Genomic DNA, 12838 nt, shown 5'->3' on the forward strand with positions numbered 1-12838 from the left:
AATGACTTGTGGACTTCAACTCCCAGAATTGGTGAGACAGCCATGCTGGTTTAGGTATTCTGGATCTTAAGTCCACAGGTCGTAAAGAGGCCATAGTTGGTCATCCCTGCTCTAGAGAGTATTCAAACAAACAAACAAACACAAAAAAGAACATTTTTTAAAAAAAACAACCCCATAATTGATATAAAATAATATGGTGAACAGAACTGAGGGCTTCCAAAATTTACTGTTGGGGACCTACCTCAACCTGACTCCAAAATCTGAAAGAAGAGCCAAGTCTTAACTGCTTCTTTGAGGCATATATGGTTTTGGGCCAATCACATGCCTATGAAAAGATGGTTCCAAAGAGCAGGGGCTGCCACAGGGGAGATATGTCTCCAGGATCTCATAAGATGACATAGTTACAGTGAGTTGTGCCCTCCTTGTCAGAACATGTGGAACAAACAGAGGGACCCAGGCAGTCCAGCAGATAAAACCTGATTTTATGCCAGGTTGAACTTTATGGATAATAACCAGCATTTTGAATTGTACCCAAAAGCCTACTGAAAGCTAATGTATCTTGTGGAGTACAGGTGTTATGTGGACATAACATAACTACCTGCAACACATTCTGGAACAACTGAAGTTTCTGAATGATTTTCAAGGGCAGCCCCATATAGAGATTGATGCAATAATCCAATTAGAAAGTGACTAAGGCATGAATGACCATGAGGAGAGTCCCTAATTCAGGAATGGGTGCAACTAGCATACAAGATATGAAGATCTCCCTAGTCACATCTGCCCCCTACTGCTCAAGCAGGAGCTATTAGTCTAGGAGGACACCTTGATTGTGCGCAGAATTTGAGTGACGCAGTGCAATCCCACCCAAACCCACAGCCACATACGTCGTAGAAAGAATGGGCCAGTTCTTCCTCATCCATTGCCCTTAGTATCTCCTCCAGACACTGGAGTAGAACCTTAACAGCTTCACATGGATGGCTGGGGGCAGAGATGTACAACGGAGGATACTGTACTCCACGCTGATGGATGACTTTCCCCAATGGCTTTTGGTAGATGCTGAAAAGAATGTGTGTTCCTGATACTCATGTCTTTGCCTTCCCATCTGCCCATCTATCTTATTTGGGTTGCTTTTGGTACTGGCCTTTGGTTGGCTCTTTAGAGTTGACTACTGCGGGATCACTTTCTGTAAGGACCCACCTCAGCTAACCACCCAAGAAAGCAGAACTCTTGAAACAGGCATTGTCTCAAAAGGAAACTTTTATTAGGGGTTAGTGACAGTAGGGAAGTCAAGGGGAGATCTGGGGAAAATCCCGCTTAAAGGATATAGTTAAACCACCAATATTCCTCCTCCCACTGAAGTCATAATGGCCATTTGAAATCTAGTCAATCCACAGGTGGCACAATGTGCAGGTAACTGGCACAGTTGGCTATTGAACATTTTCTCTCTGACCCAGAAAAACCCAGAAGTTTTCACCCTCTTTCCAGCTGCTGCCATGCTTTTTACAAAGATAAGGAAGGAACAGTAGAGCTCTCAGAATCAGGTAAGCTTTGAGCAGAACTCTGCCGCCCGATTCTGACAGCTTTACTCTCCCTCCACCTTTAGGGTGAAGCAAAGTAATAGTTTTCTGTGTCGCTCTGCTGCTCTCTAGCGATCGACCAGATTTTTGTAGGCAAGATTCATTAACCCTAAGAAATGACAAACGGTAACTAATCGCGTGGGGCTCAATCATTGAGTCTGCTGTCGTGGGAATCCTCAAGTCCTCCTTTCTTATTCGCTTCGTGGGACTAATTCTACCTACCCTGTCCATTGCAAAGCACCCAGACACAGCCCGCGCGTCATACAGCCCCTTCGTCTTCCTCCGATTGGAAATTTCTGGCCCCTAAAAGTTAGATTTCCATTTAAAATGGCAATCATCCCATCGGGAGCTTGAAGGACTTTCTATTGCTCAGGCCTCCTTATAATTCAAAGGCCGGGATCTCAGAGACCGAGTGCAACCTGCGAGTAAGCAAGATGCGTTTGGTTTTCCGCCCGACACGCGCTTCCCCTTTAAGACGCTCGGATTGAACAGGGAGTCAGTCTCCCGCTTTCACACCTTGGGTGGGAAAGGGAGGCGGGACCTCTCGCCTCTGATTGACGGCCTGCCAACCTCAATGGATCGTTGTATATCCAAACAGGGGAAGGGCCTTCCGTCCAATCGGGAAGCGCGCGGGCACGCCGTGGAATGCCCAGGAGCCAATAAGAGAGCGGGAAGAGGACGGAACATGTTGCAATGTGTCCAACGTGGGTTTGAGTTGGGCAACCGACGCTCGGGGGGGGGGGGGACGGACTGAAAAGTGGCTTTACGGACGGGGAGGGGGGAGGTGGGGACGCGGAGGTGACAGGCCGCTTGCGGGAGCGCCCCGAAAAAGACCGCGCGGCTCGGCTCGGCTCGGCTGGCTGCTCCCGAGCGGGGCGCGTATCAGTCCCGAGGAGGCGGGAGGAAGAGGAGGAGGAGGAGGAGGAGAGCCAACAAGGAAAGCCAAGAGGGGAAAGTTGCGGAGGCGGAGATAGAAAGCACCGCTTCGCCCGTGCTTGGGAAAGGTGTCGGAGCCTCGGAGGAGAAAAAGGGCAAGGCATCGGCAGAGCCGCGGCGTTGCTGTCCCCGCTGCAAGCTAGCTCGCTCTTTGCTCCGCTGAGCTCTCGGGCTCGGCCTCCGCTTGCAGCGGAGGAGGCGAGAGAAGCGGCGGGGAAGAAAGAAGAGGAACTTTTCTGGGTGCCTGGAGCTTTTCCCCCCGGGCTCGGCCCAGGCGCAGCAGCTGCAGCCGAAAAGATGCGGGTTGCCTTTTTTCGAGCGCAGGATCCAGTCCCTTGCTTAGCTCGCGAGTAGTGATCCCGGAGGGGACGTTTAGGCTTCGTGCCGGGGCCAAGAGCTTGCTTCTTTCTCCTTCTCGGCATTGGAGACTCTTAAATCCTGCTGCGTGGAAGAGCCGGCGCTGCGCCCTTTTCCGGCGCCGGGATCGGACCCCCCGAGAAAAACTGAAGGAACTGCCGGTGCTTTGGATTGAGGTGCCATGGTTTAACCAAGTGCCTCTGGAGGCCTGCTGACCTCGGAGCAAAGAGTTCAGGTCTAGGAGAAAGAAAGGAGGGGGGAGGAAACAACACGCGTGGGGCTTTTCTTTGGTTCAACCCTCCTGCCCCCTCCCCCAATAAAGAATCTGAACCTTTGGCTGGGTATTTCCACTCTTGGTCCCCACTTTTTCAGAAGGATACAAAATGGCGCTGCCAGGATGGGGAGAGATGAGGTCTTCACTCCTTAGAGGAGATGCCCTTTGGACCCTCTTTTTGATTCTCCAAGTGTTCGTGGGAATGGGCTCTTGCGTGGAGTGTGACTCCAACTGTACGTGCACCGGTGATATTTTGGACTGCAGCAACCGGGGACTAGAAAGAGTTCCTCTGGAATTGCCCACCTGGATAGTTCATCTGTAAGTGTCCTATTTGCAAAGTTTAAATCCTTGTTTTGGATAGGCATGCCAGATTCTTTTGAAATTCTGTGTTATGTCTGTGTTTTCATATCGAAGTCTCCACTCCATGAAGGGCAGTTTCTCCTTTGCATAGTATGATTAGTGTAATAGTGTGTTTCCTTTTCATTGACATATCTAGTTGTAGCTAGTTGCTGAGCAACTAACTGACATCCCTTTGGGGGTAGAGAGTTCTCACATCCTCAAAGAGTGAACAACTTGGAGGGAATAGAAACTGTCAGTTACAGTACTGACACTGCAGAATGAAATGTTTTAAAGGGGACACATCACACCCTCATTCTTCAAACTGGGTGTAGGTTTGTTGCTGAGTTCCTTCTTCATGGGACCTCATCCGCAAACTCACAGTATTTTCTTTCTGTCCTCCCTGAAGTTCTCAATTGAGTTTCTCTTATCAGAATGTATATACGGTACAGGACATAAGTGCTTTAATGTGCTTTGTTCAACATGTATCTGTTCTGAAAGGTTCATCCTATAATCTTGTGAAACCTGACTGATTTGGACATGGCTATAACTTGGGAAGGTCATTTGTCCAGAAAAAAAAATCATTCTGATTAATGATTGAAATAAGCATTGAAAGTGGACAGGTAGTGTTCTTTTATTAGAATTATTTTAAACACAAGATTGACAGGTTGGAAAACTCCATGTTTTAAAATATTGATGTCCTCTTAAGTTTCACTTGTAATAGCCCTGATTAAAACTCAAGATTAGGCCCCAGGAAACCCCATGTTGTATATGACAGGGTTCCTTAAAGCTACCACACAAGCTGAGGAAGCTCAAGATTGTCAAATGTAAGGATTTCTATAGAATCATCTGATTATCATAAGGTTGTGATTTGTATGTTGTATGGATACAGCATTCTATTTCAGATACAGATTTTTTAAAACCTGACCTAGGCTCTTCTGCCAATCTTTAGTTATTCAACTTTTTCTTCTGGCTGTATAAAATTATCTCTTTTGTCTTTAATTCAGTGGTGACATTTAAGGGCACTTGAATAAATGGTTGCTATTTACTTTTATAGGACAAAGAATATTCTACTTGTCTAAACTGCTTCTTTATGCTTCCTAAGGAATTAATAGTTACAGTCCAAAGTGAAGAAAGCTGATTGTTTTTGTAGAAAAAAAAATGAATGGTTTGCAGATGTAGACCAAATGCCTTTCCTTTGCTTGCTGCACACTGGACCCTTGTTATCTGTTAAATAGTTTGATGAGTCTTAACTTAGTAATTATTTACAGTACTTAATTCCTGATGTTCTCAGGTTGGGGATCTATATGACTATTAAAGTTAAGGTGTTAAAATATGGGCCAATAAAATGTGGTTTTTATCTAAGCCCTAAACTGGTGCATTCAGATTCTCATCATACCTCATGTACAAATATTTTCTTTTTGGCTGTAGATACTTGGAAGTAAGTATGCTTAGGACTGCAGCTTTTATACTCTTTTGAGGCAGAAAACTACTTATAAATTGTGTAAGGATGTAACATAAGTAGCTGTCAAAGAGTTATCAAAATTTTGACTTTCTTAAATGTTAAAATTATCCCTGGGAAATGAATTTTTCATTGTTGCTTGTTGTAATAACTTTTTACTAGAGTTAGTCAACTTAAATATACTATACAGGGATCTGGTATTCTACTTAAAGATGTTAGAGCACTTTAACATACATTGTAACCTGAGAAATGTCAAATCGCCTTAACAGAATATGATATATCTGTGCTTAGATTGAAACGTATGGGCAACCTGAGAACCAGAATTTTGACAATCACTTTAAATAAAGAGATAAAGAGATGTCCTTATTTGTCATGGAGACTTTGATACCTAACCAGAGTTAAAAAAATATTTTAAAGGCTCTTATTTCATGAGAAAAAAAGATAGCGATTAAAATACCAAAGCTATAGCTTGCAGCTCACATTCTTGAATAAAATTCTGCACTTGCTTCTTTGATGTCTGCTTTTATTGATGTTATATAAATTACTTGGCCATGTAAGCCTCATTCTTCTTGCATGAGAGTTAATGAATTAATGACTTCATATCCACTGTAAATGTGGTGTTAGAGTGATTTTTAAACTAAGATTAATGAGATTATAATTGAGCTGCCAGTCCCTAGAGTGTAATACTGCCTATCTCAATATTAACTAACCCCTATCTCAGGAGTTATATGCAACAGACTTTTCACATATATAAAAGTCAGAATGGAGTATACCTCTTTGTACTCTGCCATCAGAGATCAGGAAGTGGTTGATCTTTTGATTGTGTTAACCACAACAGTGATTACTTCCTACGGCTGATTCTTGTAATCTGCTACGGTTTTGTTTTAAACTTTCATCTAGAAACCAGCACTTTCCCCCCTCACTGTAGATGTTTGCTATTTAGGAAGGTTAATTGCTCAGAGTTAATGCTGTGCTACAAGAGGACAGATGGGTGGCTTTTTCACGTGTGCCAGCTTTATTTTGGTTGCAATTTTAGGATTTGTAATCCATTGCCAGTGGTGCTAAATTGTGGGTGTTGTCAGACAAGTATAATGTATGTTAGACAAGTATAATGTATGGAGGATTTTTTTTATAAAGACAAATCTCCTTTGATTTTATTACATCATGGTTGTATTAACTCATACTTGGATGCCCAGCTTGTTGATGACAGTAATCTCCTACTGTGTGTCTGCAGTATTGTGGCAGTGGTCCTTATTCCTGTGAAAGTTTCACCGGGATTGTTCATGCTAGCTAGTAAACTGTGTTAATCGGGAGTGGAGGCCTTTGTATCCAGTTTGGATAGAAGTATAATGTCACTTGAAATCCCTTATAAATTTTCTGTGGCTGGGTTCATGCATTACACAAAGCTGTGGTTTGTTTAACAACAGCTTATGGAATATAATTGCTTGGGTTCACACACAAGTCACTGACATAAACTATGGTTTATAAATCATGATGGCAGAGTTCACACAGAACAGCAAATCACACTATAGCTTAAGGTCTTGCGTGAAATCAGTTTGGGCATTTGGAAAAGAGGCCTCTAGCTTGGGGAATGGGTTGAGTCTTAGGGGTGTCTTTGATTTTAGCTTTACTTTCACGTTGGCATAGTTATATGTGATTTATTGTTTCCCTCTGTTTGTAGCTGTATATTTGTGTATTGATTTTGTACCTAGAAATCGTATTTAAAAAATCAATATAAGGTTCTAAGCTTTTACAATGAACATTCATTTACGTAAGATAGTACAAAGTGGTTTACTTGGAACATGAAAATTTAGGACTGATTTGCATGTAAAAACACAGGGAATATATTAGTACATTAATTAAAGGTGTTCACATTATTTTGTAATTCATTTGTGCTAAATGATGTGACTTGCACTTTATTATATTTATGTGAACATAGAATCAAAGGGTTGGAAGGTACCTGAGTGAATCTAGTCCAATCCCTTGCTCAAGGCAGGAGATCTTATACCATCCTGGTCAAATGGTTGTCCACTCTATTTTTGAAAACATCCAATGATGGAGCACCCACAACTCCGAAAGGCAAGCTATTCCATTGATTGTTATCACTATGAGAAATTTTCTTCTTATTGCTAGGTTGGATCTTTTGAAAAAAATGTCAGTTTGTAAATGCATAAATGTCACATTCTGGCAAAATGATCTTTTCTCTTTTTCTTGCCACTGCAAATTATACTACTGTATACGCTCCCTTCATATTAGTCAGAGCAGTGTTTTTATATCTTGGTAACTTGAAGATATGTGGACTTCAACTCCCAGAATTGCCCTTGGCATGACACAGATCAAATCTGGCTGTTGTGGTTTGGCATTGTTCAGTATATAAATCATGTTTTATGGCTTAGTATGATCTGGCCAATAGTGTGGCTTATTCAACTAATATAGCTTCATATTAGTGCAGCGTATCTCCACCATGGCTTCTTTAAGCTCTGTGGACATCAACTCCCAGAATTCTCCAGCCACCATGGCAGGCTGAGGAATTCTGGGAATTGAAGTCCACATAGCTTTAAAGGGGCCAACATTGAGAAACACTATATTTGTGTGTCCCCAAACATATTTTTCAGAATGGTTTGACAATTTAGACACCTTTTTAAAAAGTTGAAAACTTTGTTTTTTAAAAATAGACTCCCATCTCTGTAATAAAAGAATGGGCTTATTTTGCAACTGATGTAGATGAGGGGAGGGGGGGAATGCAGGCTTCTCATTTGACAGTTATTATCTCATATCCCTAAATCCTCTTTGGAGTCCATAAATGAATGGAATTAAAGCGAGGTGTGATCTCCAAAGGTCAAATTGGTATGTAGCTCAGCAGATCAAAAGCCACCAGCATAAAAGTTTTGGCTCCTCCTCTTTCCCTAGCCCTCATCCAAACATCCCACAAAATTTTCCAATTTTGTATTTTCAGCACTGGTAAATATCTCTCTGTATGGCAAGCTCTCAGAGATCGATGTCCTTTTCCTACATTCTCCTGATTTGTTCCTTTTGGGATTTGTTGCAAAAATTCCAAATTGTTGGCACACTGAAGTGATCATCAGACTTGGAGAGGTGAACTGAATATTATATCTTCCCTTATATTTATTAAGACGGAAATATTCTTTCATGACCCTCTTAACATTACAATAAGGTAGTCCTCAACTTATGACCACAATTGAGCCCAAAATTTCAGTTGCCAAGTTTTAGACAGCTGTTAAGTGAGTTTTGCCCCATTTTGTTACCTTTCTTGCCATAGATGTTAAGTGAATCACTGCAGTTGTTAGTAACCCGGTGGTTTCAAGTGAATCCAGCTTTTCCCATTGACTTTGCTTTTCAGAAGGTCGCAAAACGTGATCACATGACCCCGGGACACTGCAAACATTATAAATATGTGCCACTTGCCAAGCATTCAAATTTTGATCAAGTGATCATGGGGATGCTGCAAACAGTTATAAGCGTGAAAAATGGTCGTAAGTCACTTTTTCCAGTGTTGTTGTAATTTCAAATGGTCACTGAAGTAATGGTTGTAAGTTGAGAACTGTCTGTATTCGAAAACGCTAGTTTGTACTCTTTCATTTTTGTGTGAAGAATCGGCCCTCTCCTATGCTACAGGCATAGATACAGGTATAACATCTTCTGGACTTCACTGTCTGATTTGTCCCCTAACAAGCTATAAGGAGATGTTTGGATGAATGCTCCCTTGTCTGCGTGAGCATAGCAGATTTATTTGGTGAGTTATAGGCTTGCCCATACAAATGGATTGATGTTGCTTTTGGTTCAACGGGGTAAATATTTCACAAGCTTCTATTGAAGTTGGAGACCGTAAATTTTCCACTGAATCTTAGAATGTGACCCCTTCCTTAGTTACATTCAGGGAGAATTGAATGAAGTCTTCTGCTTGATTTACTGTGACAGGCAGGCGTATTTATGAAATCATGCTACTGGCTAAAGGTACTGTAGATTGCTATTTACAGTAGCTACCCATAAGAATACATTTAGAAATAGCTAGAAGGTGTCCCAATGTTATTAGAAATATCCAAAAGCTATAGAATCAGGAAAGGTTATAGAAATATTGAGGCTTTTAAAATTTGGGTCATTAATGTTCTGAGAAATCACGCTAAAACTTAAAATGACATATTGCTAATTATATGTGTTTATTAAAGTAGAGTTGTTGGAAGTGTTTAATATTGACACCCAATGATTGATGGAGTCTATGTTATTATTTGTAGTATTAATAATTAAAGTAGTATTTATTAAATTATTTTAATATAATATCTGGAGGTTAATGAACAATCTAAAACTTCATGAAGAGGTTTGGGAACCTGTTTTAAAGTATGTCTTCATGGGTTGAAAAGGATCTATTCCTATGAAAGCCTATTCAGGATTGCAGCCTGGAGATCTGTTCAAGCCCCAAGTTTTAATTAAACAAGAATACACCAATGATTTGTGTAAGTGACACTCTACTTGTTCTTAGGATATCTGGTTTGGATTACAGCTTAAGTCTGTAGCTGTAGCCCCAATAGAATGCATAATAATAGGTGTGCATGTCACTGTCATCGGAGTGGATATCCTTAGAAGACATGCATTAAATCATTTTTATGGCATCCCAGTTTATGGTTATGAAAATCTACTGCATTTGAATGGTTTATTTTTACAACTTGACATTTTCCCGTTTCCGGTGTCTTTATCTTTTCTGATTTTTATAGCGATGACGCTTGTTGCTGCAGAATGGAGAAGTAGAAGGGAGACAGTGTGCACCATTAAGGAAAGTCAGATTCAGAATCCTCTTTAATTTGAAAATTAAATTACACAATGTGCAAAAGCATAGTCTTCAGAGAAGGGCGGGATATAAATGGAATTAAATAAATAAATATTTCTTTTGGACTGCCATCCTATTGGTTATGCACCGTTTTGCAATTCCGCATGCATCTTTACCTCACGCAAATTCTAAAACATTCATTTTTTTAAAGTAAGAGTTCTATTTTAATTAGTAGTTTTGCTTGTTATTGAAGTCCATGTGTGCTTTGACCTTTCTCTTCAAAAGCCTTTGCCACAGAGGCAAAGCCTGAATGAGACTTGTATAATGGTAGTTATGTTTAGGCCAGATTGTGAGGCCCAGGACCAGTCAGATGACCTCCAGATGAGTTTTAAATGGGCCTATGAAAAAGGCTCCCTCCATAGATTTTTTTTCAGGAGTGTTGAAAGAATAGTTATCTGTGCCTTGCTTATAGCACTTGCTGAATAGAGCTCTTATCAGCACTTTCTGAAGCATCATTCAGTCTGATGGATTTTGGGATCTAAGAGCAAACCATTTGGGATCCTCTTCTCTTGGGAAACTTTTTGTAGCCTTTAATCACTTTTGGCTTTTCCCTCCCCATCGTGATTGCAATTTGAAACGCAAGGGCCAGATACAAAGGGGGTTGCAACTCAATAGATTCAGAACCACTTACAAAGGGGAAGTTTGAAAGGTGAAGAATGAATGGGCTTGAGTGAGAGTGTGTTAAGGGAGGAGCCATAGGGGTGAAGGACACGTTTTCAGGGAAACAGCCTTTTCGATAGGCAGCTGAATTAGTCTCACGTATGCAAGCAAATACCTCTCTATTCTTATAAATGGGTTTATTTCAGAGTTGTTCAGAATTGATTTTTTTTAAAATGCATTTTCCCCATCCGGATGTTCCTTGAACTTCAGTCTTGAACAAAATAATGTCAAAAACATATGTATTCTGCAGAACTGAATAGATGCCAAGGAATGTAGGAGTTGTCACTTTTGGATCAACCTCAGAGGTCTCTTAAGATCAGCTGCTCCTGCATCCACTTAGAATTCTCTGAAAATCCGAGAAAAAACTGGGTTCCCTTTTATTTCCTTATTTTTGTTTCCATTGTATCCAGGAAGCATAGATCTTGTTATGAGGTGCTCTTCAAAGAATTTAGAGTCCATATCCTTAAGAGCATGCAAGCTGAAAAGGGCTGAAGTAGTAGATGCGTAATATGATTGTATCATATCACATACACCACAACTATTACTTGCATGGAGAGGAAGAGCAAAGAATTTTTCAGGAAAAGAAAAAAAAAGAGGCTTATTTTAAGTTGGAGTTAACAGGGTAGCAAGTAATCCTTTGTCTTAGCTATTTTTACTTCTAATCAGTAAGTCATAAATATTACTAGGCAACTTGGCTAGCAAAAATAAAATAAAACAGAGTACTGCTTGCAAAATTAAAGATAGATGCTAAATGTAGAAGAATTGGAGGCTTCTATTTTTAATGTGCTGCTGCTTTCTCTTTTCTGAGGCTCTTAAGTAATTTCTCTTTTTGGTTCAAACTTTTAAAAAAAGGAGTAACTTAACTTTTCCCCCAGTAGTTTTAATGAAATAAAGAATTGGTAAGCATTTTTTTTCTCTATAGGTATTTTGGGGGATATGACAAGTTATGAAATTCTAAACTGGGTATAATTTTATGTAAGTGGCTTAGTCATACATAAATAAACCATTTGAGCCCCACAATTAATTAGAATAGAATAGAATAGAATAGAATAGAATAGAATAGAATAGAATAGAATAGAATAGAATACTTTATTGGCCAAGTGTGCCTGAACACACAAGGAATTTGTCTCCAGTGCATAAGGTCGCAACGTACATGCAAGCAACAAGTGATTTCTAAAAAGCATTTCTATTCTTTTTCAGTATTTATTTAGACTGTCAAAAGGTCTCCAAACAACAAGAATTCTCTATATTTTGTTTCTTTAACTTCCAACTTGCTTTTTTGAGGCTGCTTCTAAAATCCTCAGCAGAGCAAATGAGCTGTCCTTTCAACTGAGAACTTGTGTGAGATTTGGAGACATGATTTTACCACAGATAACAAGCTATTGTTCAAAAGAGGACTTCCTGGTAAAAGTGCTAGTTACGGTGTAAGATGAAGTAGAATTTCTATTACACAAAAACTTAGGCAATAATAAATGGATCAACTTTTTTCAGGTGCCCTCTTTTGTTTTTGCTGCAGAAAGCTAACATCAGCTGCATTGCTGGAAGCTGATGTAAGAACAGTGTAATTGTGCATGTGAGATCACAGTAGTGGTTGTAAAGTGACTTTTCAGTGGAAGAAAGTGCACTTAAAATAGATTAGTAGTGTATATCTGCTTTGTAACCTAAATATCCAAAAAGGTCACTTCCAACCTGTTGCTTTTCTTGAGGCAACTTATAATAGAGCAGAGTGTTGAATTTGAGGATAAGTTTATCTGTTGTTGAAATGTAAATGAGAATGATGCTGGCTTGTGTCCTAAAGCATTTAGGGCACAGGAGTCAGACTCAATCGTGTCACGTGACGTACCGTGATGTTTTTTGCCTTTGCAGAGCCGGGGAGGGCGTGGCCTGCGCATCACGCATCCGGCCCATGGGCCACCAGTTTGACAACCCTGATTTAGAGGCTAAAATTCTGATTAGTAGGTAGGTGGGGATCAGAGGGTGAATAATAAATGGAAAAGTGTGATTGTCAGTTATGAAAGAATATTGTTGAATGAAATAGTAGAAGCTCATACTGCAACTGGTATCACTATTTTGGAAATTTTTGACATACATACATATATATATATATACATTTTCTATAGCTGCCCATTTCAGCCAAGTGACTGGGTGGCTTACAATTTTAAAATGGCTGTATGGACCAGAAACCTATTTTTGAAAAGGACCTTTTTTGTACTTGTTTCCATAGCCTCTGTGAGACTTCATGGGGAGGATTGGTACACCATTTGGCTTCTTGAATCTGTTGTTTTTAGACTGCTTGGCACCTCCGATGTAAACATAACAGAGGAAGTGATTTGAGTAATTACGGTTTCAGATTTGTGGGTGCATAAGGAATAAAGGATTGTTGCTTTTCTTTA

General features: G+C 40.2%; 1 protein-coding gene across 3 annotated transcripts in view; it reads left to right on the plus strand.

Annotated features, from left to right (window-relative positions):
- Positions 1-2391: 2391 nt before the first annotated feature.
- Positions 2392-12838, plus strand: part of LRIG1 (leucine rich repeats and immunoglobulin like domains 1) — a 156769-nt gene continuing 146322 nt past the window's right edge. For all 3 annotated transcript variants that reach the window (XM_081315918.1, XM_081315920.1, XM_081315919.1), the window contains exon 1: positions 2392-3462. In XM_081315918.1, the coding sequence (XP_081172044.1) occupies positions 3254-3462 (209 nt within the window). In that variant the 5' untranslated portion in view covers positions 2392-3253. The remainder of the gene's footprint in view (positions 3463-12838) is intronic.

This window comes from Vipera berus (genome assembly GCF_964194415.1).
Source record: "Vipera berus genome assembly, chromosome: 2".
Lineage (NCBI taxonomy): Eukaryota > Metazoa > Chordata > Lepidosauria > Squamata > Viperidae > Vipera > Vipera berus.